General features: G+C 43.5%; 1 protein-coding gene across 1 annotated transcript; it reads right to left on the reverse strand.

The window, feature by feature from the left end:
• Positions 1 to 16,810: 16,810 nt before the first annotated feature.
• Positions 16,811 to 23,851, reverse strand: LOC147822224 (paired-like homeodomain transcription factor LEUTX). The gene is made up of 3 exons (XM_087197492.1): positions 23,630 to 23,851; positions 18,799 to 18,950; positions 16,811 to 17,735 (listed from the first exon to the last, which is right to left on the reverse strand). Exons 1-3 carry the CDS (start codon positions 23,652 to 23,654, stop codon positions 17,322 to 17,324), a joined length of 591 nt encoding a protein of 196 aa, XP_087053618.1. The 5' UTR covers positions 23,655 to 23,851; the 3' UTR covers positions 16,811 to 17,321.
• Positions 23,852 to 25,784: the final 1,933 nt, after the last annotated feature.

Genomic DNA, 25,784 nt, shown 5'->3' on the forward strand with positions numbered 1-25,784 from the left:
GCTATGAATTTCCCTCATAAGACTGCTTTCATTGTGTCCCATAGATTCTGATATGTTGTGTTGTCATTGTCATTTAATTGAAGGAACTGTCTGATTTCTTCTTTAATTTCCTCTGTGACCAATTGGTTATTCAGAAGTGTGTTGTTCAATTTCCACGTGTTTACGAAATTTTTTGAGTTTCTTTTGCTATGGATTTCCAATTTCATTGCACTATGGTCTGATAATATACTGGGGATAACTTCAATTCCTTTGTACTTACTTAAACATGTTCTATGTGTGAGTATGTGGTCTATTTTGGAGAATGACCCATGTGCAGCTGAGAAGAATGTGTATTCTGATTTTGTGGGGTGGAAGACTCTTTAAACATCTGTTAAGTTCATTTGTTCAAGAGTTCGATTGAGTTCTAGTATTTCATTACTTATTTTTAGTCTAGTTGATCTATCTATTTGTGACAGTGGGGTGTTGAGGTCCCCGACTACAACTGTATTAGTGCATATATGACTTTTCATGTCCGTTAGTGTTTGTTTTATATAGTTGGGTGCACTAGTGTTTGGTGCATAGATATTTATGATTGTCATCTCTTCCTCTTGGATTCTTCCCTTTACAAGGATGTAGTGTCCTTCTTCATCTCTCTTAATCAGTGTTGGTTTGAAATCTACTTGATCTGCCAAGAGGATAGCTACTCCTGCTTTTTTTCGGGTTCCTGTCACATGCAGTATTGTTTTCCACCCTTTAACTTTCAGTCTATGAGTTTCCTTTTGAATTAAGTGTGTTTCTTGTATGCAGCATATTGTTGGATTTTGCTTCTTGACCCATTCTGCCAGTCTGTTTCTTTTGATTGGTGAATTGAGACCCTTAATGTTGATGGTTATAACTGAAACATATTGACTTGTCATTGCCATGACTTTTTCTTTTTGTTGGGTTCTCCCCCTTTACATTTAGTTTCTTGTCATGCCAGATGGGTTCATTCTACTTTGCTTCCTGGGGTTGTGATCCTCAATGTCTGTTCCTAGGATATTGTGTAAAATTCTTTGGAGTGCTGGTTTGGTATTCACAAAGTTCCTAAGGTGCTCTTTCTCATGAAAGTATCTTATTTCTCCATCCATTTTGAAAGATAGTTTTGCAGGGTACATCAATCTGGGTTGGAGGCTGTTTTCTTTTAGGGCTTGGAATATGTCACTCCAAGCTCTCCTTGCCTTGATGGTTTGTGTTGAGAAGTCTGCTGTGATTCTGATGGGCTTTCCTTTGTATGTGATTTGTTTCTTTTCTCTAACTGCTTGGAGAATTTTGTTCTTCTGTTGAGTTTCTGGAATCTTAACAATTATATGCCTATGTGTAGATTTTTTTTTTGATCAAGGCTATTTGGAGTCTTATATGCCTTACTTATCTGTATGTCAAGCTCTTTTCCCCTGCTTGGGAAGTTTTCTGCCATTATTTCTGTGAAGAGATTTTTTATGTCATCTGCACTCTCTCCTGTTTCTTCATTGAGCCCAAACAGTCTTATGTTATTCTTTTTTGCATCATCTAGCAGCTGCTGGATTGATTTCTCATGTTCCCTTATAATTTTGGAGCAATTTTTCTTTTCCTGGTCACTAATTGCAATCTTATCTTCTATATCTGAAATTCTGTCCTCACATTGGCTCATTCTGCTGTGTAGACTTTCAATGGAGTTTTTCATGTCCTGGAAATCTATTTGCATCTGTTTTATGGATTCCATTTGTTTCTTATGTTGGGATTCCATCATGCTCCTCAGCTCCTCTCTAGATTTATTAATCATGTCTTGCACTAGGGGCACAATTTCTCCTGTTATCTGAGAAATTATTTCTGATTTCATTTTTTCCAGATCCCCTTTTATTGCCAGTTCAGTGGGTCCAGGTGGTTGAGTATCAGAGTGTTCCATCTCATTTCCCTTTTGGGTTGCTGTAGGTGATCTGGAAGTCTGGTTCTGAGACTTATTCACGTGTTTCTCATTTTGACTGGGGCGGGGGGCTGTTAGCGCCTGCACGGATTACCTCCTCTGAGCTGGGTGAGGTGGGACGGGGCAGGGAGCAGCGGTAGGGATGGTGACCCAAAAGCCCTTTCCTGTGGGCTGGGAGCAGCCGGAGGGATGGTGGCCAGGAAACCCCTTCTTCTGGACCAGTACCAGTGGGATGGTGACTCAGAAGGCCCTCCCTCTGGGCCGGGAGCAGTGGAAGGGATGGTGGCCCAAAAGCCCTTTCCTCTTGGCTGGGAGCAGAGGGACAGAAGGTGGCCCAAAAGCCCTTTCTTCTGGGCTGGGAGCAGCGGGAGGGATGGTGACTGGGAAGCCCCTTCCTCTGGACCAGGAGCAGTGGGATGACGGCCCAGAAGCCCCTACCTCTGGGCCGGGAACAGAGGGACTCAGTACCTTGGTCTGGTGGTCTGGTGTCCTCTGCATCTTTGTAGTGTGGAATCAGGTGGCTGCCTGTCTGCAGTGGGGTGATTCCGTGTCTTCCGCGCGCGACTCAGGACCTCAGTAGGGCGTGCACAGACCTGCCTGTCTGCAGCGGGCTGATTCGGCGTGTGTTCCATGCGACTTGCAAAAGCTTTTTAATAAGATGAAATCCCAGTTGTTGATTCTTTGTAATATTTCTCGTGTAGTCTGGGTTTTGTTCCTAAAGTCTTTGCCTACTCCTATATCCTCAAGTGTTCTACCTATTCTCTCTTCTAGCAGATTTAGTATTCTGTTTTAATATTTAGCTCTTTGATCCATTTTGATTTTAGGTTAGTGAGTGATGAAAGATATGGGTCTAGTTTCAATCTTTGGCACATGGAAAGCCAGTTTTTTCAGCACCATTTATTAAAGAGGCTATCTTTCTTACAGTGAAGGTATTTGGCTTCTTTTTCAAAGATAAGGTCACTGAGTGTCTTTGGAATTGTTTCTGCATCTTCTAGTCAGTTCCAGTGATCCTCAGGTTTGTTTTTTTGCCAGTACCATGCTGTTTTTTTTTTTTTTTTTTTTGTACCAGGGATCGAACTCGGGTCCTTGCACTTGCACGTCCATGCTCTTTTTTTTTTTTTCTTTCTTTCTTTTCTTTTTCCCATTAAGTTTACTGGTACATTTTCAGTATAAAATACAGTTACATTCATCATTGGGATCTTTTACCTTTACATGAGTATCTTGGTTCTTATTTTTTTCCCCTTCCCTTGCCCTCCCTTCACCCCCTCCACCCTTCCCTATTTGCAAAGACCTTGTTTCCATTTTTTTTCCTCTTTTCATATTTTTTCCTTTCCCCTTTTTCCCTTCCCCTACCCTTCCCAATTCCCCTGGTCTTTTAGGCCTTTTCTTCCTGTTACACAATATCAGTTATACATTTTTTAAAATTACAATATTAAGATCTAGGAGACATTACCACAGATTTTACAGAATTTAAAAGGATATAGAAAGCATATTACAAAAATCTTTTTTGAAATAATTTTGACAACTTCTAAGAAGTATCTTGGAAGACAAATTAATGAAACTAACTCTGGAGGAAATATAAAATTTGAATAGCACCTATTAAAGAAAGTATATTTCTAGCTTGAAAACCTACCTACATGACAACAGCAGGCTCATAAACATTTGAACTGATAAATTAGATCAAACAATTAAAGCAGAAAAAAGAAGAAACACTTCTCCCCTCATTTAAGGAACACTTCTCCCCTCATTTAAGGACCTCAACATTGTGCTAATCCTAAAACTGGATAAAGATAATAGAAGAAAAATGTATGAACATAGATAGAAATTTGTTTAACAAGACAAACTATTGGAAGTCAGATCTGGCAGGATGTAGAAAGTGGTTTTGTTATAGGGATGACAGTGTTGGTTCAGCATTGGAAGATCCACCCCTAAAAGTCATCATTTAAACAGAGGAAAGGAAAAAGCCATATGATCCTGTCACTAGTTGGAGAAAAAGTATTGGACTAAATTCTACAGCTGTTCATGGTAAAAGCTATCGGGAGACTAGAAGTAGAACAGAAACTTCTCAACAGATTAAAGACATGTACTCCATACTTCCAGCGAGAATGCCTTATATAAATGGAGAAGATACAATGCTTTCTCCTTAAGGTGGGGAACAAGGGCAGATATGCTTACTCTTTATCTGTCCATTAAACTTTGAAACCTAGTCCCCACCAAAATAGCCTGGCAATAAAATGACACAACTAGGATAGGATTGGCATGGCAGAAGCAAAATCTTTATATGTAGATGAAATGATCATCTAGGAGCCCCTAGAACTTGTACTTGAATTTAGCAGGATTAGAAAACACAAGGTATATATAAAAATTCAGGTCTGTGTATACTTGCTATAAATGAAGAATTGGATACTGAAATTTAAAAGTTATGTAGGAGTACAAAGGACCTAGAAAAGTTAAAAAAACCCACAGTGTTGTAAGATGTTTAGTACCTAATTTTAAGACTTCTTCTAAAGCTATAGTAATCAAGGCAGTGTTGGTGTAAGGAAAGACATATAGATCACTGGAATAAAACAGAGAATCTAGAAATAGAACCACACATATATGGTTCACTGAGTTTTGAAAGATTATTTAACATTAGCATTTTATAGAATGTAAACTCAATTCAAGAGCTGAGGAAGAGATAGTGTTTTCAGCAAATGGCACTAGAACACCTGGTATCCGTATATAAAAAATTAACCTCAACCCTTTATTTTCATACCTGAAAATAACTTGAAGGGATCTATGAACCTAAATAAGAAAGCCTAAAAGTATAAAACTTTAAGAAGAAATTATAAGGGAAAATATTTATGAATTCAGGGTAGGGAAGAACTACCTAGGATACAAAAGACATGATGTATAAAAGAAAAAAATTGATAAATGAGATTCCATCAAAATTTAGAACTTTAAATGACATCATTAAAATGAAAAGTAGTCCTTAAACAGACCATATTTACAATGCATATAACCTTTGACCAGAATATATAAAGAATTCTTAGAGCTCATTAATAGACAACCCAATTAAAATGTAGACGTAAGAAGATGATAAATAGCCAATATAGCACAAGGAATGGTGTGCAACTCTAGAATCAGAAAAATACTAATCAGTATAATAATAAGATTGAATTATACACTCATTAGGGAGATGAAGTTAAAAGTTTTAAAAGCCTTGTCATGACTTTTTCTTTTTGTGGGATTCTCCCCCTTTGCATTTAATTTGTCACGCCCAATGGATTCATTCAGCTGGGTTTCCTGGGGTTGTGATCCTCATTGTCTTTTCCTAGGATATTGTCTAAAAGTTTTTGGAGTGCCAGTTTTGTATTCATGAAGTTCTTGAGGTGCTCTTTGTCATGAAAGTATCTTATTTCTCCATCAGTTTTGAAAGATAGTTTTGCAGGGTATATCAATCTGGGTTGGAGGCTGTTTTCCTTTAGGGCTTGAAATACATCACTCCAAGCTCTTCTTGCTTTGAGGGTTTGCGTTGAGAAGTCTGCTGTGATTCTGATGGGCTTTCCTTTGTATGTGATTTGTTTCTTTTCTCTCACTGCTTGTAGAATTTTGTTCTTCTGTTGGATTTCTGGAATCCTAACTATTATATGCCTATGTGTAGATTTTTTTTGATTAAGGCTAGCTGGAGTCCTATATGCCTCACTTATCTGTATGTCAAGTTCTTTCCCCCTCCTTGGGAAGTTTTCTGCCATCACTTCTGTGAACAGTTTTTTTACATTATCTGCACTCTCTCCTCTTTCTTCATTGACTCCAATCAGTCTTAGGTTATTCTTCTTTGCATCGTCCAGCAGCTGCTGGATTGATTTCTTGTGTTCCCTTACAATTTTAAAGCAATTTTTCTTTTCCTCCTCACTAATTGCAATCTTATCTTCTATACGTGAAATTCTATCCTCACATTGGTTCATTCTGCTGTGCAGACTTTCGATGGAGTTTTTAATCTCGTGGAAATCTGTTTGTATCTGTTTTATGGATTCCATTTGTTTCCTATGTTGGGATTCCATCATGTTCCTTAGATCCTCTATTTTTTTATCTGTGTCCTCTCCAAATTTATTAATCATGTCTTGCACCATGAGCAAAATCTTTGCTGTTATCTGAGTAATTATTTCTGATTTCATTTTTCCCAGATCCTCTTTTGTTGCCAGTTCAGAGAATCCAGGTGGTTGAGCATCAGATTGTTCCATCTTGTTTCCCTTTGGGGTTGCTGTAGGTGATCCAGAAGTCTGTTTTTGAGACTTGTTTACATGTCTTCTCATTTCCATGGGAGGGTGTGCTTCTGGCACCCACACGGCTCACCTTCTCTGCCCTAGGAGCTTGGGATGGCAGTGGGGGAGCTTCCTTCTGGGTTCTGGGACCAGCTCAGCTTCTCTACCCCAGGAACTTGGGATGGTGGTGGGGGAGCTTCCTTCCGGGTGCTTGGACTGGCTCACCTTCTCTGCCCTAGGAGCCTGGGATGGAGGTGAGGAGCTTCCGTCTGGGTCAGTACCATGCTGTTTTTAATCACAGTAGCTTTGTAGTATAATTTCAGGCCAGGGATTGTGATACCCCCTGCCTTGCCCTTGTTGCCCAGAATTGGTTTTGCTATTCTAGGTCTCTTCTGGTTTCAAATGAATTTTAGGATTGTTTTTTCTAATTCTGTGAGATATTCTGTTGGGATTTTGATTAGGATTGCACTGAATCTGTATAACAATTTTGGAAGTATGGCCATTTTCACAATATTGGTTTTTCCTATCCAAGAACAAGGGATATCTTTCCATTTTGTGATATCCTCTTCAATGTCCTTGTTCAAATACTCTAGTTTTCAATGTAGAAGTTTTTTATTTCCTTCATTAGATTCATTCCTAGGTATTTCATTTGTTGGGGATTATGTTGTAAAAGGGATTGTTTCTCTAATTTCTCTCTCCATGAGCCTGTTATTTGTTTTCTCATGTTTTTTTAATTCTGATTTTAAGGAAACATAATTATGCATGTGTCATGTTAAGACTTAATTAAAAAAGGAAAAGCAGACAGTAAGTGAAGGTAATTTAAAAATCTAGATTGTTTCATTTCCCCTTGGAGTTCTTTATACTTCATATATTATTCAGGATTATTCAATATGCTACCTTCCAGGACAATGTGAACTTTAGCTTTGAGTCATTTAGTATTGTTTACAATCTTCAGACTTATATTGTATGCCTCTCTCATTGTATGGGGATTTACAAGGAGAAGGTAAGATCAGTCAAAGTTATGCATATCAGCTCAGAAACTATTGATTACACTGGATCCTTTCATTGTTACAAAGGAATAAAATTTCTTTTTAAAAAATTTTTTGGTACCAGGGATCGAACTTGGGTCCTTGTGCTTGCACAGCAGGCAGTGAAGCCACTGAGCTAAATCCCTGGCCCAGAATAAAATACACTTTGATCAGAGGAATGTCGAGAGGTTGCACATGTTACTTGTACATTTCTGTTGAGGAAGACTATGTAAAAATTTAAATACTATGTAGATTTTACACAGCATATGCCTGACAAACATGCAAATTTAGCTTATTGGAAGTTTTATAAAATTCTGTTAGTGTGATATAAATATAGTGCTGATGAAAGATTGCTTGCATGGATACTTAAAGAGTATATTTTCTATAAAATTGTATGTTCAAAGGGACCATTTAAAAAGAATTCCTCTACATATCAGTATAACATATTGGTGATCATGTATGTTGCTTGTCAACTCTTTTTTATTATGGTACATTTCCAATTTGGAAGAATTTTTATTCACAAACTATGGATAATTATAATTTTTAAAAACAATTCTGTCTTCATTATGCTATATTGAATACTAGGGAATTCAATTGTTTTCATACACATTACTTTTTCAAAAATATTATTTGAGAAATTTGTACTCAGTAATTTTAAAATAATAGTATTGAGGAGCATTTTTTAGCTATAGAAAGCTCAATGACCATAAAGCTCTGATCAGATGCTCTGATTTTCTGACTGTGGCTACTCCTCAGCTCCTTGCACAGAATCTCTGGCCCCACACTGACACTGTTATTTCAGGGTCCCCTTGATCCTGATGTTGAGTTCAGTGGAATCCTTTCAGGAGCATTTGCTCCATTCTTTTCTTAGTTGTCAAGACTTCAGCCATTTGCACTTTTATTCTGCTTCTTGTGTCGCTTTTTACCAGGTTTTTGCTCTGTGTTCTTATTAGACCATTAATTAGCAGATATAAGCTGCAGCTTGCAGTCAGCCACATGATCATGGAGGTAAACAACAAATACTCTTTAGTGAACTTTTGTTCAATCTGGTGATCTAGGTGCCAGAAATAAATGGCTGTCTATTTCGGAGATGTCAGCCTGTAGTCATCACCTTTGTTCTAACTCATCCTTCCCAATCCTCTTTGAGATGAGTAATAAAGCTGCCTTATCCAGAGTCCATATCTCTAGAAGAAACTTCAGATTCCAAGTTCAAAGGTGAGAAAGAACCAGGCCAGATAGTGGTTTTCCATGAGGGCCACTCTTCTTTCATTGTGAGTCTGTTATTTGTGTACAGGAAGCCTATTGACTTTTGAGTGTTGACTTTGTATCCAGCTATGCCATTGAATTTGGTTATCAAATCTAAAAGTCCTTTGGTGCAATTTTTGGGGTCTTCTATATAGAGTATCATGTCATCCACAAATAATGATAATTTAACTTCTTCCTTTCCTGGCCTTATTTCTTTTCTCTTGTCTAATTGCTCTGGCTAATGTTTCCAGAACTATACTGAACAAGAGTGTGGTGTCAGTGGACATCCTTGTCTTGTTCCTGATTTTAGAGTGAAAGCTTTCAGTTTTTGTCAATGATGTTGGGTGTTGGTTTGTCATAGATGGCTTTTATCAGATTGAGATAAAGACCATCTATACCAATTTTCTGTAGGGATTTTATCATGACTGGGTGTTGGACCTTTGCAAATGCTTTTTCTGCATCAATTGAGATGATGATATAGTTTTTGTCCTTGGCTCTGTTAATACAGTATATTACATTTATTGATTTGCATATGTTGAACCATCCCCGAATCCCTGGGATGAATCCAACTTGGTCATGGTGTATAACCTTCTTGAAGATTTGCTGCATTCTGTTTGTCAGTATCTTACTGAGGATTTTTGTATCTATATTCATTAGGGAGATTGGACTGTAATTCTCCTTTTTGGTTGGATCTTTTTCTGGATTTGGAATCAGGGTAATGTTTGCTTCCAGGAATTAATTTGGGAGTATTGCTTTCCTTTCAGTTTTATTAAAGAGTTTGAGGAGTAGCAGCCTTGGGTCTTCTCTAAATTTCTTGTAGAATTTAGCAGTGAATCCATGAGGGCCAGGGCTTTTCTTTGTTGGTAGGTTTTAAATTACATATTCAATTTCATTGCCTGATACTGGTTTATTCAGAATTTTTATATCTTCTTGATTCAGTTTTGGTAATTCATATGTATCTAGGAATCTGCCCATTTCTTCTGTATTTTCCATCTTAGAATACATGTTCTCGAAGTAGGTATTGATGATCTTCTGGATTTCTGCAGGGTCTGTTGTGATTTCTCCCTTTTCATTTTTAATTGCAAGGATTTGAGCCTTTTCCTTTTTTTTGGATAAGGTTGGCTAATATTATTTATTCTTTCAAAGAACCAACTCTTCGATTCACTGATTCTTTGTATTTTTTTTTAGTTTCCATTGCCTTAATTTCTGGTCTGATTTTTATAATTTCCTCCCTAATACAAACTTTGGGCTTGACTTGCTCTTCTTTTTCTAGAAGATTGAGGTTCAACATTAGATTGTTTATTTGAGCCTGCTGTGTTTTCCTGATATGATATTTCACTGCTGTAAATTTCCCTCAGAGGACTGCTCTCATTGAATCCTGTAAGTTTCAGTATGTTGTACAGCCATTATCCTTTAATTGTAGAAATTGTCTGATTTCTTCTTTAATTTCATCTGTGATACAATGGTTGTTCAGGAGGGTGTTATTTAATTTCCATGTGTTTATGAAGTCCTTGTGGTTTCTTTTGCCATTGATTTGCTATTTCATTGCACTATGGTCTGATAATATGCATGGGATAATTTCAATTCCTTTGTATTTACTTAAGGATGTTCTGTGAGCTAGTATATGGTCTATTTTGGGGCATGTCCCATGTGCAGCTGAGAAGAATGTGTATTCTGAAATTGTGTGGTGGAACACTCAGTAGACATCTACTAAATCTATTTGCTCCAAAGTTTGGTTCAATTCTAATATTTCATTTTTGATTTTTTGTCTAGTTGATTTGTCTATGACAGTGAGTTATTGAGGTACCCCATTACAATTGTATTAGTGCTGATATGATTTTTCATGTCTATTAATATTTGTTTTGCATAGGTGGGTGTGCTGTTATTGGTGCATATATATTTATGATTATTATATATATAATAATATATATTATAATATATATAATATTATTATTATAATTATAATAATATATATATTATTATATATTATCCCTCTTGAATTGTTCCCTTTACCAGGAGGTAGTGACCTTCTTTGTCTCTCTTAGTCTTGGCCTGAAATCCACTTTGTATGCAAATAGAAAAGCTACCCCTGCTTTTTTCTGGTTTACTGTTGTATGGAATATTGTTTTCCATCATTTGACTTTCAGTCTGTGAATTTTTTTCAATTAAAAGTGTTTCTTGTGTGCAGCATATTGTTGGATCTTGCTTCTTGATCCATTCTGCCAGTCTATTTTGATAGGTGAATTGAGACCATTAACAGTGATGGTTATAACTGATATGTATTGTCTTATCTGTTATGTTATTTTCCTGCTGTTGGCTTCCTTCTTTCCTTTTCTGTTTAATTTCTTACCTTGCTGGTGGATTCATTCTGTTGGGGTTCATGCAGTTGTAATCCCTATTGTCTCTTTCTAGAATATCCTTCAGAATACTTTGGAGTGTTGGTTTGGTGGTCATGAATTTCTTCATGTGTTCTTTGTCATGGAAATATCTTATTTCTCCATCAAATTTGAAGGATAGTTTTGCAGCATACATCAATCTAGATGGGAAGCTGTTTTCTTTCAGGGCTTGAAATACTTAACTCCAACCTCTCCTTAACCTGAGTTTGTGTTGACAAGTCTACTGTGATTCTGATGGGCTTTCCTTTATAGGTGATTTGTTTCTTTTCTCTAGCAGCTTTTATTATTCTGTTCTTATGTTGAATTTCTGGAATCTTGACTATTATATGCCTTTGGGAAGATTTTTTTTTTAATCATGGCTAATTGGGGTCCTATATACCTCACTTATCTGAATGTCAAATTCTTTTTCCTTGCTTGGGAAGTTTTCTGCCGCTACTTCTGAGAACAGGTTTTTTATGTCATTTGCACAATCTTCTGCTTTTTCATTGACTCCAATCAATCTTATGTTATTATTCTTTGCATCATTGAACAGCTGCTGGAATTTCTCATGGTCCCTTGCTATTTTTAAGAAATCTCTCTTTTCCTGATCACTAACTGCAATCTTGTCTTCTAGATCTGATATTGTGTCCTCTCATTGGTTTATTCTGCTGAGTAGACTCTCAATGGAGTTTTTAAGTCCTGGATATCTGTTTGAGTCCATTTCATGGATTCCATTTCTTTTTTTGGTACCGGGGATTGAACTCTGGTCTTTGTGCTTGGGAGGCAGGTGGTGGCAGAACCACTGAGCTAAATCCCCAGCCCTTCCATTTCTTTCCTACACTGGGTGTTCAAGGCTTCCATCATATTCTGAAGCTCCTCTATTTTCTGGTCACCATCTCTGTAGTTATCTGGAAAATTATTTCTGATTTGAAGTTTTCTAGACCTCCATTCTTCTGCTTTGTTATTTCTGCTGTTACCACTTCAGAGAGTCCTGGTGGATGGCTTTCAGATTGTTCCACTTCATTGCCCCTGGGGTCTGCCTTTGGTGAGCTGAAAGTCTGTGGGGGTTGCATCTTGTTTAAGTGTCTTGTCATTTTCTATTTTTTTTAAAGTTTGATTTCTGAGTTCATTCCTGTAAATCGCTTATGGTGAATAACTTTATTTATTTATTTATTTATTTATTTTGTGTTACTGGGGTTTTAACTCTGGACCTCATGCTTGTGAGGCAGGTGTGGCACCACTGAGCTAAATCCCTGGCCCTTGAGTAGCTTTATTGCCAGAATTCAGAATCTTTAGGAAATGACTAGTTCTCAGAAGCATCTACCAAGTATAGCTAGCTTTTGGGTTTTCAGTCTGTTGCAGGATCCTACCTCTTCAATTTATTGGGGATGAGAAATTTCTGCCTACTTGGCCCAGCTGCCAGTTCTTTGGCACTGGCCTGTAGGGTTTCTTTTTTTTTTCCACATTTTTTTCTTTTTTGGTAATGGGGATCGAACTCAGGACCTTGTGCTTCCAAGGCAGGCGGCAGCACCACTGAGCTAAATCCCTGGCAGGTTTATTATTTTTTTTAAGACCCTTAGGCAATCTCAGTCTTGGTATACCAGGAGGAATAACTGATTTGTACAATAATGTCACCTTGGCTAAAGTAGTACAATCAACAATAACAATTGCATCAAATACAGCTTCGGAAATGACAAATCGTGGCCCTTAATATGTTTTTTACCCTTAGAGGAGAAGATTTAAAAGGAGTTAGGGGTTGAAAAACAGACATAAAAGAAGAGGAAGCGGTCAGATGGAAGGCTGGAGGACAAACTTTAGGAAATTAGTGATGAAGACAGGTGGGAAAGAGAAAAGGAAAAAAATAAAAAGAACAGAACAGCATAACAACAAAAAACTAGAAACTGTGTTCAAACAATCAAGAAAAACTAAACAAAGCAAAATAAGAACTAGTCTCTGCTATCACTGTTAGGTAATGCAGGTAAACAGACCCCAGATCCAAATTGATTAATTCCAGCAAGCTAGCTGCAGCTTCATGATGAGGTAGTGGATAATTCCAGCCAGCCTGCCCCTTCAGTTCCTCTGAAGTTCAAGCTGGTTTCTGGCCATGAGGCTGGAACCCAATTCTTTGAGCCTGCAACAGGCTATGTGTCTCCTGCTAGCTTGACCTGTGCTTCCTGACCTCCTGCTCACTTGAACTCAGAACCCACACTGAGGCACCAGAAGCCACTAGATGGAGTCTACCTGCAGCTGTTCTGAGTTCCGAGCTTTGTAGGCCCCTCTCCAAGATGGCTAACAGCCAATCACCCTCTCCTGGATGAGGTCTAAACAGGATTAACTCACCAGCTGCTGCAGTTCAGTTAGTCCATTGCTCTCCTCCACTGGTGCGTGTCTCTGTGGAGGCCTCTAGGGTCAGTAGTCACTGTGTGTCTGCAGTTTTGGCTCCCAACCTTCTTCCCTCAAGGAGAGTCTGGGGTCTTGGAGAGAGCGCTGCTTGGTACCTCCCTCCTCTTCATCAAAGTCTCTCTCTTCAGTCTCCCTGTACACTTCAATTCTCACCTCAGATCCTTCCTGGGTTCTAGGGACCCACTTTCCTGCTCCTTCTCCTGCTTTTGTTGCTATATTCCAGTGTAAGGACACTAAATCTCGGAGAAGGTCTTTCTCTGCTGCTCACCACTCCGCCATCTTGCTGGAAGGCCGCCATGTCATTTCTTTCTCTTTTTTTATTCAGTCCCCGATCGAACTCAGGACCTGGCGCTTGGGAGGCAGTCACCCCGCCACTGAGCTAAATCCCCGGCCCCACCATGTCATTTTAAAATTAAAGTTCCACTACTTGAGGGAGAAGGGGCACGCTCAGTTTATTCCTTCACATCCTTCACATGGTTGGTTTGCAATGTGCTGGCTCCAGTTTCTGTGTCCCCTTGGTTGGTGTAGACGTGCTAGAGGGTTCTGCAGCTTCTGCAGCTGTCTCTGCAGCTCTTGCTTTTTCATTCTTGTTCAACTGGACGGCCAGGCTACTCTTCAGAGTCAGTGTGCTAGGAGAAATGCTAGAATGACGACTCTGGGATCTAGAAAATCTGTACCTGCTGAGAGACCTTGAATGCCTGGAGGAGTATGGACTTCTGCTTCGGGATTTCACAGACCAACTGAGCACCTGGCTGTAGGGGGTGGGTGAGCGGCGGCTCAGAGGGCCCGCAGGGCGCTGTGCGAGCCCAGGCTGGCATGAAGGCCCGGCCCAGGGACTGAGGGAGCGCAGTCTACAGCACTGAGCTCTGCTCCACCTTGTCGCGAGGGCCTGTGGCGGCTCTGGGTAGGCGGACGGCGGCTCCTTCCCACAAGCGCGAGCGGCCAACACGCACCTTGGAGTCGGGCTCCGTGCGGCTGCCGCTGCTGGACGTGGCCGTGGCCGTGGCCGTGGCCGTGGCCGAGGCGCTCTAGCGGCGACGCCCGCGGATGCTGCTCCGCTTGCCCTCTCGGGGGAAGGGGCTCGGCGCCATCGCCGTTCCGCCCGCGGCCCTTGGAGGCCTCGCGGTTGCGGGCGCCCTCCCGCCCTCGGTATTGGCGGTGCCGCTGCCAGCTTGGCCGCTGCTGCCAGGGCGCTGCCGGCGGGGCCCGCGCTCCGAGTCCTCCGCGCACCTCGGCCCAGGCGACCGCACCGGACTCCCGCCCGCCCCGCGCCGGCGCCCCCCAGCGGCAGCTCCAGCTCCCGCCCTCTACTCCGCCAGCCTGCCCCGCCCTCGCCGCGCCGCCGCCCTCCTTCCCGGGTCGCGGGCGAAGCGCCAGGTCTTCTGCCCGGCCTCAGGAGGACGCGGAGGCGGCGGCGGTCAGGGGGCCGAGGCCAGGAAGAGCAGGGAGCGCGGCGTCGAGAGCAGGAAATTGCCGCGCTCCTCCACCTTCTTGTCGGCCCAGCTCAGGCACCCGCCGCTCCCCAGCGCGGGGTCGCTGCTGCTCCGCATCGCCCCGGGCGCGGCCGCCTCCGGGCGTAGCTCACCCAGGGGCCATTCCCGGGGCGGCGGGGTGACGGCTGCGGGGAGACTCGGCAGGGCGGGGCGTGCAGGGTCCTCGGGCGAAGCAGGGGCGGGCCAGCGGCTCGGCCTGGCTTGACGCGGAGGTGCCCTTGGCTGACGCCCCTTCACTCCATCGCCCCGAGGCCCTGACGTCCCGTCTCGGTAGCTGGAGACCCTAACTGGTCTCCGCGTCGTCGACGTGCTCCTCCTCCCAGGGCTGCACTGGCGGCGGCGGGACGGCCCCGCCTCTCGCTCTCTCAGTCCTTCCACTTCTCCCCTGCTACCTACATCGGTCACTCAAAAAAACATGTACTCATGCTTCAGAACCCAGTGGGCACACTGCTATTTACAGATTGCCTTTTGTGACTCTTTTGGACAGTTGCTCACACTATTTTTCCTTTCCTTTTCTCCTCCAGGGAGGTTCTGCCACTCTGTCTCTCAGTCTCTTCTGCTCAGCCTCCCTTCTGCCCTAGTGGGACCCAGTGTCCAGGGACTGCGTCATGGGTCTTGAATCCCTGCATCCTACAAAGCCTGCCACACAGTCAGAGCTCAATTCATGGTGACTGATATGGAAGTTTCTGTTCCATAAAGCCTGGAGGCTATTTACTGCTCCTGACCCCATCTCATTTTAGAGTAGCTCAGAGTAAACCCCACCCATCATCATGTAATATGAACACGCACTAATACAAATTGAAAGAGGTCGGATTTATTTAAACATATTTTAAGTGATCAGTTTATTCCAGTGGTTCTGTTTGTGTGTGAACTTCCACTTAGGCACCCAGAGGCCCACTGTTTGGTCTGGGAGCTCCCAGATGCAGTCGAGTAAGGAGCATGACCGTGGAACAGTGCGTGGAAGAGGGATGGCAAAATCGTCCGAGGACAAACTGGCAGCTGTATGTTTTAGCCTCCTCTGCGCACTGCCCGGGAAAGGGATTCGTAGCCCCTAGAAGTGGGATGGATGAGAATCACCCACCTCTCCCCCTTTCCCAAGAGGGCAAGAAGAGGGCGTGGTGAGGAGGTGCAAAGCTCTTAGGCCCCTTCTCCTCACACCCCTTTGCTCACTCTTGGGCCCCTGAGGAAGGACTGTCCCATTCTGCTTCAGTGTCCTTCTGGCACCCGAGATGACTTCGTGGCTTGGTTGTTCTGTGATCTAAAGAGACTCATCCCGTGCTCCAAGAATGGAGTTCAGGATGCAGAAGAAGGGACACTCAGTTCAGGGAAAACTAACCGGAGGTATGGATGGACTCTTTTTTTTTTTAACGTGTTACACCAGGGAAGAAGCTTGCAGAAGTGCCATACTTCTGTTTAGACTCTAACGTCACCAGTCTGGCTGCCCAGTGAACTGGCCGATCAGTCTAGGGAGGAAATCAGCTGTGTGGAGCACTTGGAAGTGACCTGGTGAACCCCTTCTGTAGCGAAAGTGGGAGATTTGAATTTCAGACACTTCCACAGCCTGCTCCCGGTGGACAAGAGCCCTGAAATTATTTCAGCACCAATTTAAACTACCACTTTGCTCTGTGGCCTGGGGAGACTCACATATGCCTTATCGCTTACACTTCTGGGGACAGGAAATTGAAGAGTCGGGCAGGGAAAAGGTGGAGGTGGGTGCAGCATGTGTGTTCAAAATGCTTCTCCCCTCAGAGAGCGTGAGAGTGTTGGGATTCCTTACCAGCTTTGTAGCACTGTCCTGAGGGTGGGGTGGGAGCCACCATGGGCCTAGGCTTTTCCTGCCTGTTCAGTGTGAATACTTCCTCAGCCAACCCAGGCGTAGGAGCCCCTAAAGCTGTTTCTGATGTTTTCCAGAGAACCCAGGCGTGTTTTATGCGGTGCACTTACGGTGAGGGAAAATCCAAAGCCTAACTAAATTCCACCCACGGTGCTGCTGACTTGCATCCCATGAGGACTGTATGTGATACTGAAATTGTTGGAGGGGGCATTGAAAACAAATAGAGAAAAGACAGACGACAGTGAAAGTGAGATAGTTGCTGTTCTTTTCCTTATGTGAAATGCCAAGTCCTGAAACTGTACTCTCTATCGATTCAAATCAGGTGGTAATGTTTCAGGAATTCAAGAGACTGGGGAGACCCAGGGACTGAAACAGGAGGACTTTATTTCAGGTTGAAGGTGTACACCGGGCTCAACGGACTCCTGTCCAGGGGAAGAGCGATGGACAAAGACAAGTTCCAGCTTTTATTCATTTTGTGGAAGGGAGAGGTTTTCCTAGTGACATATAGCAAGCGATCTACCGTAAAGACGCTGTCTCGTGACATATATGGAAACAGAGTTTGATGAACCTTGTTTAGGGGACATAGTTGTCAATTTTATCCGTGCCACAATGAGAAATTACAGCTACAGGGAAGACGGGGTTGTTTGGGAGGAGGGAACCTCCCAAGGCTGAGAACCACTTGTTTGTCTTTAAGTTCTCCTGCTTCAGCAACTGTGCTTGATCGTGTGGACTGGTGTCCAGAGGTGTGGGTGTCAAGTCACCCTGCACATCGGGGCCATGCTCACTCCCTCACTGAAGGCACCCTGGTGGGGAGATACACATCGAAGCTGCTGGGATCATCTTCCTCATGCAGGGCGTACAGTTCTACAAATTCACTTATATCACCCGGAGTGTGGGCCCAAGGAACATCCAAATCCCCCATACACGTATCCTGGACGTTATCATGCGGAGTGTCCACTGCTGAACTCAACACAGGGGCTCCATCTCTTCTGGTGATGTGGCTCTCAGAGGGCTCCTGTGGATCATGGTTGCCGTCATCTGAAGATCCAGCAATTGGTGAGGCATTCGTCGCAGGATTTTGTAGTGGGGGCTCCTTCTCTTCCAAAACCTGCTGTGTGGATGTTCCAGGTGATGCATCTCCTTGCACTTTTAGCCTGATTTTCTTCTGTTTCATCCGCTGGTTCTTAAACCAGTTCTAAAGGGAGAAGAGAAACAGGATAATGAAAATGGATGAGTCCAAAGATTAATCTCCATGTTCAACCTAGGAAGTGAGGTTCAGGTGTCTGAAAGGTAATCTCCAATGGCTTCAGACTTCTCTGAACAGGAAAGTTCTTTGTATCCTCTGCTGTTCTGGGTCCCATTAGGTCAAGTGGGGGGCGGGGGGGAGGGGCGGTGAATGGGTTGTAGTACCAATGGGTAGAGGAGGATGGAGCACTCAAACTCTGAATGAAGACAGATTAAGTAAAGGGGCTGGGTGTGGTCCTGTATTAGTGATTGCTCAAGGTTTCCCGAGAAAACATCCAAAGTGTGAGAGCAAGAACGGGAGTGTAGCTTGGCCTGCCTCAGGTTCATGCAGGGATTTTGCCTCGAATTTCCTCTGGGAATTGATTTGAAGACGTCTGAATGACTGGGAATGTTCTGACTGAGCAGTATCTAGGTATCTACCTGGTGTACTTTGTAATCAAGATTCACGTGGTGGGTGTTTGTCTTCTATGTAACAGTCCAGAGAAGTGGCATATGCTTTAAGAGGTGGAGGCTGAGGAGAAGCAATTTAGTCTCAGAACATGGCTTTGGAAGGGATTAATGCCCATCTCCAGGAAGCAGGTTAGGACTCACAGCACTAGGCTAATGACAAGAGTGGGCTGCTCATATGGGAACCAACCCAAATGGCAGTATCTGAGATCCAGACTCAAAGGGTCCTATGTAGTGTTGTGGGCCAGGATGCAAATTCTGGCTCTTGTGTTGATTACTCTTGGAAGACAAGTCTTTTGGGTGAGCCTTCATCGTCTTCAAAAAAGTGAACATACCTGGGTGTGGTTGCAAAGGACTGCAATACCAGCACTTGGGAGCCTGAGATAGGAGGACTGCCTTGAATTCCAGGCCAGCCTGGGCTACATAGTGAGTCTGGGCTACACAATGAGTTCAAGACCAGGCTGAATTGGAGTGTGACCCTGTCTCCGGGGGGGGAAAAAAAAAAAAAAAGACTGCGGGAGGTTCTAAGTCAGGTGCACTACCTAGAGACACACTCAGGCACCTACCTTTATCACCACTTCGTCAAGATTCAGTTTTGATGCCAATTCATGAATAGCATCAGTGTCTGGATGAGTGTTCTTCTCAAAGGTATCCATCAATACTGCCAGTTGATTTTGGCTAAACACGGTACGTGGCCGGCGAGTATATTGCTCCTTTTCTGCTTAGGGAACAGACAAGAGACTCACATTCAAGTAATATTCAGATGGCAAAGGCAAAAGATCCATGTTAAAAAGAAAATATCCAAATGTGAATTTCATGCCTGGGCCTGACCTGCCTGTCAAAGGCTTGGCCTAAAAAGCCCACCCAAGGACCCACTCCTCACCATCTTTCTGTGATTGTTCTGCACCTCCAGATCACCAGTACCTCATTGGGAGAGGATACAGTATTGGCACGAGAGTAACGCTGGGTTCATGAGGTCACATTGTTCATACAGTACTTGAGACACTACCATACTAACCCCTCGCACTCAGAGGTACTTTAAGACCCTGCTATTGATTTGGTCACTTATTAGCAGGATCGTTGTGGGGAGCAGCCATGAAGTTAAGTGACCTCAGAGTGCATCTTGATTCTCTTACCTACTGGCTCTGTGACTTAGGGAGTCACTGTACTTATATTTTTTGCCTTTGATTTTCAAATAGTAAAATGATCCCAGATAACTCACACTCTTTAGAAAGATATGAGTTTCCAAAGACACAAGTAAAATACAGTATTTGTGCACGATGGGAGTTTATACTACTGTTTAAAACGTCCTGAGGTCTTGTCATCTAGCAGTACCTAATGTCATGGCAATCCATGTTTTATGGACTATTTTACTCACAAGAGGCCTTTAGGTTTCACACACACAGCCGCACACACAGCCACACACACACACACACACACACACACACACACACACACACCAAACCACACTGCCAACATGCTGCCTAATTCTCCCTCGGTGAACACAAATCATCCAATATGGAGATTTCTTAGCTTTTACTCCCTGTCTAGACACAGGGCAAACATTTATAGGGGACCGGAGAAAATCCTCAAACATGGTGCTGAAGGAGAGACGCAGAGACAGAGATTTACATAGAGAAAGAGAGGCTGAGATAGAAAAAGGAAAACGAGGAGCAAAAGGATGGCAGCAGGACTTTAAAGACAAATTTTGGTGAAGAAAAGAAAAGAAATTGAAAACATTACAATCAATATTCTTAGATTAATAGAATATATTGCAGTCATATATCAAAAATCTCTTGAAAATAAAGGAAAAGCCATTAGGACAGATGTTCTTGGAATTCAGTAGCTAAAAGTAAACCATTAAACAATAATAGAAGAGCTGAAAAAGAATGTGAAACAAGTATTGCCGAAGGCAGGCTAGAATAGACAAAAGCACGTTAAAAGACTGAAGAGACAGGAAAATACAACCTTGGTCAAAGATGGCCAAGAAATACTTGGAGAAATATTAGGCTGGCTGTGGATGTTCTCAGTGGTAGAGAGCTTTCTTAGCATCCGTGATGCTATGTGTTCAAATTCCAGCACATTAAAAAAAACAGCAATACTTGTGTGACTAAAAAGTATCTATATGCCTCAAGAGAAATTTCAGAGTGATGAGAGTATTATGAAAGAAATAACTTTTTAAGATTTGGGAAATAAAATGAAGGAGTCACCATTAGCAAGAATCTGGCCTCAGATAAACTCAGTGGCTATGACACTGCTGCTGCACAAAGCTCCACAGGAGTCTCCAGCATGAGACTGTCGAATGTCAAGGATGATAAACAAATAAACAGTTTGAGTTCTATTGCAAAATACCAGAATACTGTGTTTAGAGAAAATCCTGAAGCTTCTCACTGAAAACAGAATTTCCACACAAAGGAATGGTAGTTAGAATTCCAGTGGTCTTCAGAAGAGCATCACTGCTCAGCAGAAGACAATGAATAGAGAGCGATAATATTCTTAGAGAAACTCTTTCGACCTGGTGTTCAGCCTTATTTGTTTTTTTTTTTTAGGAGGAAAAGAGAGCGGGAGACTGCTCCACTGATTATACCTAGCACAGGCTGTAAGCAGTGCAGGCTATAAAGAATTAACCCTGAAATTGTCTTCTTTAAAGAAGTGAGTCCGGCTGATTTCAGAGTGACTCTTACCCAAACTCCACTGCCAGACATGAAAACGTCTCAACTGAAAAGACAGGCTAATCATTAACCACAACTTATATCTGTTCTGTTCCATTCCTAATGCAAGAATGCTTTGTCCCGTCTTTTGAAAGCCTTTCCTGGGTCAGTAACTACACTTGATCTTAGCCAAAAGGCCGAGAAGCCATTGGCTCGGTAACTTATCTCTAGCAACCACACTGGCCTCATCAGCTTTCCCTAGAAATGACAGTGTCACCAATAAATATCACTGGTTCTGGCTGTTTCAGTGTCTTTGCTTGCTCAAGCTTTAAACATCTCACGTCCTCATTTCACGTTGATTCTGTCTCTGAGTCTTTCTGCTCACCTTGGGTCAGAGCACCAAGCAGGAGATTGGGATCCTCTGCAGGGGTCCCCAGTAGAAGAGGATAAAGATGGTTTCAGATACTCATGCACTCAGCAGTCTGACCTCCCATGGAGCATTGAAGGAGCCCCGAGAGAAATCGCATCAACACAACACCAATTTAAAGAGGGAAGCTGTGTGTGGGAGAAAAGGGAATCCACAGAGAGTAGCAAAGGGACATGGTGGGTTTTCTACCAGCACAATGACCCTGGGAAGGAAGCTGGGCAGGCTCCAGGATGACAGAGCAGCTTGAGCAGATGTGACACAGAGTAGCTGGAGGACATCTCTGTGGACTGAGCTCCTGTGCCATCTCCCAACAGGCCAGACCAGACCAAACAGGAGGCACTGGTGCTGAGGTCCACAGAATCAAAGTGAACCTCTAAGAGGACCAGTTTTCAAAAAGACCAGGAGATTCTACTCACCCCGAATCCACATAATAAGGAAGTTCTTTCTCTTTTAACCCCATGGAGTAAATTTCAAACAACCAATGCTGTGGTTTTTGTTTTGTTTTTTTCGGTACTGGGGATCGAACTCAGGACCTTGCCCTTGCCAGGCAGGCAGAAGCAGCTCTGTGCTAAATCCCCAGCCCCCAATCCCGTGTTTGTCCTTTTCCTGCCTTCTCTGGATTTAGCTGTGTCTTTAAGCCAATGTCCTATTCTCAGCTCAATGGAATGCTCATTCCATTTGACACAATAAGGTGTTCCCTGATTCCAGAATCACAGATAAGCGCCAATTCCATGTTTCAACCAGATGTGTTGTCATTTTGCCTTTTGACAGAGTCAATCGGGAAAATGCATTCAATAGACTACCTCTTCTGTTAGACTACCTGGGGGAAATACTGAATATGCTATGGGGAGACCTGGGAACTCATGCAGTCGAGATGAAGAAAGACACATCTTACATAAATAAGAAAAAAGGCAATTATTCACACCAAAAGTTAAGAAGTCTATGTTAAATAAATCATCCTTGTACAACTGACTCAACATCAACACTATTATACAAGTTTGGTCATGTGCTCCCAAACATTTTGTTCAAAGATGGTCCTAGGAGGTTATAACAGAGCTACAAATTTCTGTCATAGCTGCAATCCATGACTGTCATGCTGGTAATGCTGCTGGGGTAAACAGACCTAATGAGCAGCCAGTCACAAATAAAAGTATATCTCACACCGTGATGCAGAGTACCTACTGGATAGTGATAATAAAAGACTACGGTATGAGTTTTTGTTGCTGTTTTGGAGTGTACTCCTACTTACACCAAATTTGGTATATAATACGAGGCCATGTTACATACCAGCAGCAGCCTCCTGCATTTCATTTACTGCACCTCTTTTTTTTTTTTTTTTTTTGTTACCGGGGATCGAACTCGGGTCCTGGTGCTTGCGCAGCAGGCAGCGAAACCACTGAGCTAAATCCCCGGCCCTACACCTCTTGATTCCATTGTTTCCTATTGGGTTAAATAGAACCCTATATCTTGTTCATACTCCTTAGGAGCAGTGGGCAATGCTGTAGGTATGTATGTAAGTACATAAAGCACAGGCTGGGCGAACTCAAACTTGTGACCCTCCTGCCTCAGCCACCCAAGAGTGGTGGGTCTACAACCTTGTACCACCAGAGTTGCCAGTTGTTCTACTCTGAAAATAAACTCATTTTTTGAACTTCTAAAAGAAAATATGCCTAGGGCGGTGGCCCAGGCCTCTAATCCCAGGGGGCTGGGGCAGGAGGATCACTGTGAATTCAAGGCCAGCCTCGGCTACACAGTGAGTTCAAGGCCAGAATGAACCGCTGGGTGAAACCCTGTCTCACAATAACACCAAAATATAAATTTTGAAAATAAAATTATATCTCTCTCCCCAGACAAAAACACACATTAAACCAAGTTTTATAAATACAATTATAAATAATATCGATTAATAGGGCAGCATCAACATTTAAAATCCCTAGACAAGAGAATTGATAAGCAAATAACAAACACAAGCCACTGACTGGAGGAATGTATTTGCAACAAACGTAAGATAGGAATTCTTAGTGTGTAGAAGGCAGCATGGGCCGGGGATTTAGCTCAGCGGTTTTGCCGCCTGCTGTGCAAGCGAAAGGACCCAAGTTCGATCCCTGGTACCAAAAGAAGAAGAAGAAGAAGAAGAAGAAGAAGAAGAAGAAGAAGAAGAAGAAGAAGAAGAAGAAGGCAGCAAAGATTATTCTACATTTCAAGAAGCAGGAGAACCGCCATGAAGGCCTCACCCCTCACCTCTCACCTCTCACCTCTCACCCTGGTTTGTCCCCCGACAACCCCTCAGCCTAGCTTCCTCCCGCTCACTCTACTCACCGGGCTCTCTGGCGTCTTCCACCATGGCCGCTGAAGGACAGGGAAAGGGCTGGAACCTGCTCGTTCTGGAGCTCCTCACTTTATGTGCCCACTATGCTAGACCACCTCCCTATTTAAGCAAAACCTTGACGTACTCAGGCCTCCATCTTGACCCACCCTCATCAAACCTATCGTCACGCCCTACTAACAATCACCGGCCATAGCATTCTGACCAGAATTCAACCCCCCCCCTCCCCGCCCCGTTTCTCCAGAACCTAGGCCAGCAATAGCGAACCTTCGTGAGGTCGTGTGCCTAAACTGCAACTCAAAACCCACTTATTCATCGCCAAGTGCAGTTAAACCTGAATGCCGGGTTGTTGAGTCAACCCTGGGGCGAGTGGGCTATCTCGTGAACAGAGAAGCGCTGGGTGTCCGCTGCGGCAGGCGTGCCATGCGTTCACCAGCCCTGACCTAGGACGTGGGAACTGCTGTGTGTGGTACTGAGAGTGAAGAGCGATTCAGACTGATTCCTAGCTGGGCGTGGTGGAGCTCGCCTTAATCCTAGCACCGGGGAGGCTGAGGCAACGGGAATGCCGACAACTCAAGGCTGCCCTGAGCTACATAGCACGACCCTGCCTCAAGGAGACGAAAACCAAAACCAACAAAACTAAAGCCCCAAGAGACTGATTGCTGACCTCAAATAGCGGAGGAAGCTAAATGAAAGTCGGGCAGGTAGAACAGAGAAAGTGTACAAAAATGTCACTGTGGACACACGAGTAAATCAGCAAGGTGCCCGCGGAGAAAGTCAGTCAGTTGTTGAGGCAGACTGGGAAGGTGAGGGCGGGGCTCCCTGTGGGGGTTGGGGGGCTTGTGCTGGGGAGACGCCCAGGGGCCTGGGAAGCCGGGTCAGCTTGCCAGGGTCACCTTGCCACCCCAGGCGGCGACAGGTGGCCTGAGGGATCTGCACTGAGGACCTTGCAGTCTGGGTTAAAGAGTTGTATTGGGACCACTGGGAGTCCAGGGAGAGGGAACTTTATGCTGCTTTTTCGGGGGTCTCTAGCTCTGGGTGTTAAACCCACAGCCTTTGCACTGAGCTGTAGCACCAGCCCTATTTTTTATTTTTTATTTTGAAACAGGGTCTCTAAGTTGCTAAATTGCCCGGCCTGGTCTCAAACTTGAGCTCCTCCAGCTTCAGCCTCCCGGAGGGCTAGGATTACGAGCATGTGCCACCACACCCAGCTTGCTCTGTTTTTTGGTTTTTGTTTTTTGTACTGGGGATCGAACTCAGCTCCTTGCGCTTGGGGAGCAGGCAGCGGAACCACTGAGCTAAATCCCGGGCCCTGCACTGTACTTTTTAAAATGTGAACCATCTCTCTTGTTTCTTGGAACCTTTTTCTCCGTCTCTCTGTTCGTCTCTCTGTTCTCTCTTCTCCTTTCAGGCACCATATTTACTGATTTATTCTTGCATCTCCCAGTGTCTTTCTCCATGCCACATTTTTTTGTGACGTGGGTGTAATTTGGTGGACAGGAAGGATATGGGCCCTATGCAAGTCACGGGACTCCCCACACTTGAAGCTGAGGCTTCTCAGACCTGGAGAGGAGATTCTGGCCTCGGCCCCAATGCCACACCTCAGTCGGCCTAGTGGGGAGAGATCTTGGAAAGACCAATGCACTCCAGCTCTGGAAACACTCCAGGTAGCCCCAGGACAAAGCAATACAGAGGGACCCATTTATGTCTACAGGAAGATAATTCAGGAGAAGAAAAGTGATCCCAGGTAGACGTACCCCTCCAAATATCTGCTCAGCAGGGTAGATTGGGGCTTACGTTTTCTACATTGATTTTAAAGTCAGTCTTTGGAGTGGCCCTGTGGCACTGATGAAGCTGGAAAGAGGGTGCCATATTCGAAGGGTGTGGCCCCCAAATATCGGGGATGTTGCAGGAAGTCACTTTACAACAGCCTGTCCCTTCCGCATCTGTTCCTAGAACAAGTGCTGGCACTCTAGGGAAAGAAACAGAAACAACCACAACCACCCAACCGTTCTGATTAGGGTACCTCTGTTGTCATGACCACCACCAACACCGCAGCATTAGAAGAAGTGTGTCAGACTGGAAAGCCAGGTGAGTCAGGAAGTGTCCTTGTCACTGAAGGGGAAAGAGAGCCTTGTAATCCAAGGC

This window comes from Heterocephalus glaber, unplaced genomic scaffold (genome assembly GCF_053883595.1).
Source record: "Heterocephalus glaber isolate CG9 unplaced genomic scaffold, H.glaber_assembly_v1.0 deba00001670, whole genome shotgun sequence".
NCBI classification, from domain to species: Eukaryota; Metazoa; Chordata; class Mammalia; order Rodentia; family Bathyergidae; genus Heterocephalus; species Heterocephalus glaber.

Bases quoted from the DNA above. Each gene is read 5' to 3' on its own strand.
- LOC147822224 (XM_087197492.1), bottom strand. From the start codon at position 23,654: ATGGTGGAAGACGCCAGAGAGCCCG. The intron at 18,951-23,629 runs GTGAGTAGAGTG...TTCCCTAAGCAG, and splicing joins GGAAGACGCCAGAGAGCCCG to AAAAGGAGCAATATACTCGC. The intron at 17,736-18,798 runs GTAGGTGCCTGA...TTCTCCCTTTAG, and splicing joins TTGACGAAGTGGTGATAAAG to AACTGGTTTAAGAACCAGCG.